General features: G+C 56.6%; 2 protein-coding genes across 2 annotated transcripts in view; one reads left to right on the forward strand and one right to left on the reverse strand.

Annotated features, from left to right (window-relative positions):
- Window positions 1-345: 345 nt before the first annotated feature.
- On the forward strand, window positions 346-6376 carry BICDL2 (BICD family like cargo adaptor 2). The gene is made up of 9 exons (XM_006913905.2): window positions 346-636; window positions 3014-3229; window positions 3354-3470; window positions 3572-3718; window positions 4603-4794; window positions 4906-5055; window positions 5463-5593; window positions 5846-5966; window positions 6056-6376. The coding sequence occupies exons 1-9, from the start codon at window positions 355-357 to the stop codon at window positions 6215-6217; spliced, it is 1518 nt and encodes a 505-aa protein (XP_006913967.1). The 5' UTR covers window positions 346-354; the 3' UTR covers window positions 6218-6376.
- Window positions 6377-6527: 151 nt separating this feature from the next.
- THOC6 (THO complex 6) overlaps window positions 6528-7438 on the reverse strand; it is a 2847-nt gene continuing 1936 nt past the window's right edge. The window contains exons 9-13 of the mRNA XM_006913909.3: window positions 7343-7392; window positions 7195-7257; window positions 6986-7096; window positions 6767-6901; window positions 6528-6687 (exon numbers count right to left, since the gene is read on the reverse strand). Coding sequence (XP_006913971.1) covers window positions 6607-6687; window positions 6767-6901; window positions 6986-7096; window positions 7195-7257; window positions 7343-7392 — 440 coding nt within the window. The 3' untranslated portion in view covers window positions 6528-6606. The remainder of the gene's footprint in view (window positions 6688-6766; window positions 6902-6985; window positions 7097-7194; window positions 7258-7342; window positions 7393-7438) is intronic.

Consider the following 7438-nt stretch of genomic DNA (forward strand, 5'->3'; position numbering starts at 1 on the left):
TGAGAGTCTGGAAAAAAGAAAGCAGGGACTGTCATCAGGATGGCCTGCAGAGTACAGGGACAGGTTTTCTGGGAGCAGAGAATGTCTGCCAGAGACAGAAGGCAGGATAGCCCATTTCCTACTTCTCCCTGCCTTAATTTACCCTGGGGACATTAACAGAGTTGTGTGGTCAAAACATAGATCATTAACCCTTTGTGGTCTTGGCTTCAGGACTGGGAGGGCCAGTGGGCAGGTGAAGAATTAAGGGTGGGCCAAGTCTTGGCCAGCTAGGAGTGAACTCCGGCTGCAGAGTACAGTGTCCTGCAGCTACCTGTCCTCACAGACCTACCTGTCCTCACAGATGCTGCAGGCACCATGAGCTCCCCAGAAGGGCCAAGCTTCCCGTCGGGGCTGCTCTCGGGGGGCGCCTCCCCCAGTGGTGATGAGGGTTTCTTCCCCTTCGTGCTGGAGCGGCGGGACTCATTTCTGGGAGGTGGCCCAGGGCCTGAGGAGCCTGAGGACCTGGCCCTGCAGCTGCAACAGAAGGAGAAGGACCTGCTGTTGGCCGCGGAGCTTGGCAAGATGCTTCTGGAGCGAAATGAGGAGCTGCAGAGGCAGCTGGAGATGCTGAGCACCCAGCACTCTGAGCGTGAGGAAGTGAGCTTGTGGCAGGGGTTGCAGGCAGGGGCAGGGGTGGGCAGGGGGAGGACAGGTAGGCAGGAGGAGGAAAACCAGGTAGGGGATGCTTCTGGAATGGTTCAGGGCTGGGCCCATTCTCCCTGGCAGTGTTGTCCAGTGGTTAAGAACACAGACTCTGAGGATAAATCAAAACCTGAGTTTAGACTCTGCCTGACTGTGTGACACTGGGTAAGCTGCTTGTGCTCTCTGAATCTTGGATCCGGCTCCTAAGCGGTATAGTGCAACTCCAACAGTTACTGAGCACCTCTTCCCCACCTGGCTCTGAGCTAAGCACTTTCCATGCATCATCTCAGTCAATTCTCACCCAACCCTGTGAGGTAGGAACAGTTCTTCCTCTACCCAGTTTCTGTTGTCAGCCTCACTGTAATCCTGAGGTCATATCTGGCCCCTAAATACTCTGGACTCCACTGACAATAGTGAATCCATGTCATCAGCCCCAACTGCTGCCCCAATCCCAACATGGGTAGCTTACTGCCCCACACCTCTCCACCAAACCATCTAATGGGTATCTCAACATAAGTGGCACTCAATTACGACCCATCACCCACTGTCCCCATCCCACCTTTCCATGGCGGCAGCAGATCCTGAGCATCTCTATGACCTCTTCTTTCACATGTGCAAGCCTTGTTGATTCTTCTAAACCAGATTCTGAGTCTACTCACTTCTTACCATCCCCGCAGCCTCCAAGCTGTCTCAGCCTCCATCACCTCTGCCCCAGACACTGCAGCCACCTCCTCACTGGTCCTTAGCTTTTACTCTTGCTCTCTGAAGCCCATTCTCTACGGGGCAGCCAGAGGGATCTTCAAAAATTGTAAATCAGATCATTTCAGTCCTTGCTCAGAACCTCCCAATGGCTCCTCATCACACTTAGAATGAAACTGAAACTCCTCATCAGGTCCTAAAAGTCTCCATGGCGGCCTCCCTGACCTCAGCTCAGCGTACCACGCCTCCTCCAGCAGGGCCTCTTTTCAGTTCCTTGAGTAACCCCAGCTTGTTCCCTCAGGGCCTTTGCACTTGCTGTTCCTTGTATGTAGCCCTCTTCCTTATTGCCCTGCAGGAGTCAGTTCAGACATCACTTTTCTTGAAGGAGCCCCCACTCCACCCTGCTCCTCTTCATCACTTCCCAGGATTTCCTTATAGCCCTTACTGTCCCTCCGAAACGACCTAGTTCAAGCATGTATCCATTTGCCTCAAACTCTTTGGTAGCTAAGCTGTTTGAGGCAGAGAACTTGGTGGTCTTGCTTACTGCTGACAGTCAGACCCCAGAACAGAAGGAACTCAGGAAATATTGCATGATTGGATGGATGAATGGCTGGATGGATGGCTGGCTGGATGGATGGATGGATGAAACATAGATATATTAAAGAACTTGCCTGAACACAAAGCAGCAACAGGGCTGGGCACCAGCCAGGACAATTGTAACCCAATCCTGTGGACTTATTCTCAGAGCTGTGTCCACCCCACCCCACCCTGCCCCACCCCCCACAAATTTGATTAAGAGCTTGGCTGCCTGGGTGGGATCTCTGCTCCACTAACTCACTGTTTCCTTGGGCAAGGCATTTCACCTCTCTGAGCCCCAGTTTCCTCTGTAAAATGAAGATGTTAATGATTCTAATGCTAGTGAATTAAATGAAATAGTACAGGTAAAGCACTAGCACAGGACCTGGCAGTACTGCTATTAACTGTAGCAGCTATGTTGAGCATCGCCTTCCAGCTTTGAGAGTCTAAAGAGAGTTGGGGCCAGAGGCTGGCCCTCCGACTTGCCTGCCTCCCTAAGCTGGGCATCTGGGTTTGTCAGGTGCCTCCCCCTGCTAGTTGGACAGGTTTTAGGGAGGGCAGGCAGAGCCATGGGGCCTGGGTGGGGCTGGCCAGGGTTAATTAGAGGGAGCTGGCCAGGAGGAGCTAGGGGAGAGGGGCTGAGCAGAGGCTGGGCAGAAGCTAAATCTCTAGAGCCCCTGGGACACAGGTGTGTGAGGCCATGGGTAGGGGCTTAAATTCTGCCAGACTCAGGCGCCAAAAACGGCGCCTGCGACCTCGGGTCCAGAAGCCCAGGCAGCAGCCAGAGGTGAGTGGGCATCAGCAAGCCCCACCCCACAGCCTAGGGTCAGCCCCTCCTTTCTGGCCTGGAAATTTCTCTCTACTGCTCCCCCCTCCTTCTCTCTGAGTCTTTGCATTTCACTCTCTCTGTCTGCTTCTTCCCTTACTGTCTCTTGCTTTCATGCCTGTCTCAGAACCCCTCAGACTCTCTTTGGGTTTCTGTCTCTCCATCTTAGTCCCTCAGCATCTATTCCAGTCTCATCTTTCCCTCTCTGTTTCTGACCCTGTATCCCTACAGCAGCTACAGCAGGAGAACCATGAGCTCCGCCGGGGCCTGGCAGCACGGGGAGCCGAATGGGAGGCCAGGGCTGTGGAGCTGGAAGGGGACGTGGAGGCCCTGAGGGCCCAGCTAGGAGAGCAGCGCTCAGAGCAGCAGGACAGTGGGCGCGAGCGGGCACGAGCCCTCAGTGAACTCAGCGAGCAGAACCTTCGGCTCAGCCAGCAACTGGCCCAGGTAGGACAGCCCTGAGCTCAGGTCAGGGTTGGGGGCAGACTCCAGGGTCCAGATGTGGGGGTGCCCAGGGTTTGGTGCTAAAGCTTGGGCCAGCTGACATCTCCATTTCTTCCCCTCTCCCTAGGCCTCCCAGACTGAGCAGGGACTTCAGAAGGAACTGGATGCCCTTCGGGGGCAGTGCCAGACTCAGGCCCTGGCTGGAGCAGAGCTGAGAACACGGCTGGAGAGTCTGCAGGGTGAAGTGAGTGCCAGCTAGGGCTGGGGGCCTGTTGCGCCAGGAAGGCTGCAGGCTATCTAGAACTGGTCTAGCACCTCCCCTCTAACTCTGAGGCCTTTTGCCAGAACCAGATGCTGCAGAGCCGACGGCAGGACCTGGAAGCCCAGATCCGAGGCCTGCGTGAGGAAGTGGAGAAGGGTCAGGGCAGGCTACAGGCAACCCACGAGGAGCTGTTGCTACTGCGGCGTGAGAGGAGGGAACACAGCCTGGAGGTGACCCGGGGGTTGCGGTGTGCGGGTACATCCAGCTGGGACCTTAGCCACTGCCTCAGGTCTTCCTGGGAGATGAGGTCAGAGCTGGGTCACTATAAGCCCCACCAGCTGGGCCATGAGAGCATAGGCATTAACCCAAGGGCAGGTGGGAGCCATGGAAGGCTATTAAGCAGGGGTGGTATACTCTTAGAATGCAACAGAGCCAGGCAGCTAGGCGGTCAAAGAGGGGGCTGAGGGTAGAGCTCAAGCCAGAAATGATGAGGACCTGGACCAGGTCTGGGGCAGCGGAGATGGAAAAAAGGGTATGAAGAGGCAGAATGGCCTGATATTTGGGATCTCAGGAGTTTGCGCTTCGGGGTTAAATTTTCTGGGTTCCTATCCCAGTATCCCTTCTTATATTGTGAGACCCCAGACTCAGTTTTCCCATCTGTGAGATGGGATGGTAATGAGACCTCTGGTGAGCGTGTGAGGCACTGAGCACAGCGCGGGCTTAGAAGGCTCAATCAATGCTAGATGTTAGCAATTAGTGAAAAAGGCTGACAGGTTGGGAATGGGGCGGGGCTTTCTTCGAGATTCCCAGGTGGGGTGAGACTGAAGGAAAGGTGATGGGAGTCTTTAAAGCCGGGTGCCCGCGCGCGCCCTGCTTTATGAGCAAGGAAATTGGTACTGGCCAAGAACTGCGCGTCCCAAGGCCGCCCAGCGATACAGAAGGGAGAACAGGTTCTGGCTGCTGGGGTGCGCCGATGCCCAGAACCGCCTGGCTCTCCACGGCGCGCCGGCGCCCCCTGGAGGCGGGCCGCGGAATGCCTGCAGCCGGAGTACCTGGCTGACCGCTCAAGCTTATGTGTCTACCTACACTTGTCTTTCTGACCATGGGTGCACAGCTGGAACGTGCGCGCTCCGAGGCCGGGGAGGCGCTGAGCACGCTGCGGAGGTTGCAGAGGCGCGTCTCGGAGCTGGAAGAGAATTCGCGCCTCCAGGACGCTGACATGTCGGGAACCTCACTGCAGTCAGAACTTGCCGATAGCTTTGACGGTGATCAGCACCAAAACGCAGATGGACGCAGAAATTCCGTGGTGAGCTCACGGCCCACCAGTCCCAACGTGAGCTATCCAGGAGGGCTGCAGACTACACCCTTCTTTCTGAGGAAGTTCAACACCTCGCTAACCAATTCCTTTGGTGAACAGACCGCTATGTCCCCGGAGACCCAAGAGATGTCCAATCACCAGCCTTTGCCCCAGGAGGAGAGCTTGGAGCCTCCCAAGAAGCGAGCATCCCTGAGCCCAGGGGAAATACTGGAGGAGAAGGAGGCGGAAATGGCCCAGCTGCAGGATGAGGTGTGTGTATGTGGGGGGCAGGGGGGGATTGCGCTGGGTACAGAGCCCTAATTTCTTTATTCCATCTACAATTCTGAGCCTTTGTCCACTAATCTCCCTCTACCTGGATCACCTTTCACCCCAACAAACTTAGTCATGCTTCAAGAGCCACCTTCCTCAGGAAGGCTTCCTGGACTGCATCCCCCCCTTAGTCCCACCTCCTAATGCTTCTCCATACAAACTTATACCACCCAATTAGCCCCTCACCAACATGGGGGCTCATACAATTCATCTCTAGCACAAGGCCACAGCTGCCTGGGATGTTTGTGGAGTGGGCAAGGGAGGGCTGGAGCCCGGGCTGCTGGGAAGAGCAAGAGCTTGGAGACCCAGAAGCCTACCTGCATCTCTGCCACCTCTCTTACCTGCAGGTCGAGCTGCAGCGGGCAGAGCTACAGTCCCTGCGGGAGGAGATGCAAAGGCAGAAGGAGCTGCGAGAGCAGGAGGACCTCGAGGAGGCCCTAAGCAGCGCCCTCTCTGATAGGGAGGAGGCAGTGAATAAGTGAGTGAGCCTGCCTCTGCCACCATTTACTACCTCCCCAGTGGGGCTGCGGGCCCCCAGAGAACTCTGGTCTTTCTAGGCCTCACTCATGATTTGGATTATAATTATTCCTACTCCAACCCAAGGGCTTTCTAACCTCCTTGGTTTCGGTGTTACTAGTCCCACTCAAGCTGGGGTCCAGGAGCCCCCGAACCCCCTGCTCGCTGAGGCCCCAATGCCCTCCTACCCTCTCTCTGCCCCTTTCGCTTTCAGGGCCCTGGAACTGTCCCTGGAGCTCAGCCGCGTCTCTCTGGAGCGGGACTCTCTTTCCCGGGAGCTGCTTCGCACCATCCGCCAGAAGGTGGCGCTGACACAAGAGCTGGAGGCCTGGCAGGTGAGGGGTAGGGGCCGGAGGGGCGGGGTCTACAGGAGGCGGGGCTGGTGTGCTGACCCGCCCTTCCCGCCCGGTTGACCTGCCTGCAGGACGACATGCAAGTGGTGATTGGGCAGCAGCTGCGCTCCCAACGCCAGAAAGAGCTGAGCGCAGCAGGATCAGCTCCGCGGCGCCCTGCTCCCCGCTTCTCGCTGCGCCGGGGTCCTGGGCCCGCCGGCGGCTTCTTCAGCAATCTCTTCCGAAGGACCTGAGAGCCTGGCCAAGGGGCCTGTCCTTGACCTCTCGGGCTCACTTTCCTCTTCTGGCCAATGGAGCAACAGGGCCCCCATTGTCTTCCAAGGGAGGTTGGGCAGGGGCCAGCTTTGGGGACTAGGGGCCCCAGGTGGGTGGCGGGGCAAGGTGAGGCAGAACAATCTATTTTTTGAATCTATATAGGTCTTATCCTTTCTAGGCCCCCTGGCCCTGACATGCCCCAGAGTGTGTGAGTATTTATTAAGAGTAATACATACATAAATCATTATACCGACTTGGTCTCCATTCTTAGGAAGAAAGTGCATGGAAAGAAAGCTTGAAATTTTATTCGTAAAAAGAAACAAAACAGTCCAGACCCTGGGATGGGGAGGTGGGGTGTTGCTGGAGGTCAGAAGGAAAGGGAGAAGGCTCGGTAGCCAAGATTGGTGAAGACATCCACCCGGCAGCTGTTGCCTGCAGCTGTCAACACCTGGAGGCAAGAGGAGGCTGACTGACCTACCCACACACCCTAGCCTCTCAGTATCCCCACAGCTCCTTGCAGGACCCACCTTGCACTCTGGTGCTGCTGGCTGCTGGTTGAGGCTGAGGCTGAGCAGTCCTGGGGAGGAGCCAGGTACCTGGGCCTTAAGCTCTCCACTCAGCTGCCACTGGTTGACACAAGGGCCCTGGCCGGCTGACAGAATCTAGAGAGCAGGGAGGAAACATGGGGATTAGGGTTGGAGAGAGGAGATGGGAAAGGGTGGCAAAATCAAGACAGAGAGCCTCACCAGGTCCTGGTAGAAGGTGACATGCTTCTGTGGTGCCCGCATGGGGAAGATGGTGGTGGGTGTGGAGGATCGGAGGTGCCAGAGGGTGAGTGCTGGGCCCCCTCCACAGACCTGGGCAGAAAGGTGGGAGTCCCAGCCACCATGAGCTACAGGCTCTCAGCTGGTAGGGCCCAGAGCTGCCACCCCATCCTGTACTTTGCCTGGCTCACCATCCAGTCTGAGTCAGTTGCCAAGCATCCAATCCAGCGCCCATTTTGGGGCCTTGAGCACTCCTGGGAAACATGAGAGGAAGAAAGGAGGTGAAGTTGCGCGTGATGTCCAGGGAGTAGGGAGGACAGGGTGTGGGTGAGCCCTTACCTCGTGCTTGTAGACCTCGATCGTCTGGACTTCCTTGGCTGTGCGAAGGTCTGTGGAGAAAGAACCATAAGAGGCACCCTATCTGCCCCTGCTTCC

This window comes from Pteropus alecto, unplaced genomic scaffold (genome assembly GCF_000325575.1).
Source record: "Pteropus alecto unplaced genomic scaffold, ASM32557v1 scaffold44, whole genome shotgun sequence".
Lineage (NCBI taxonomy): Eukaryota > Metazoa > Chordata > Mammalia > Chiroptera > Pteropodidae > Pteropus > Pteropus alecto.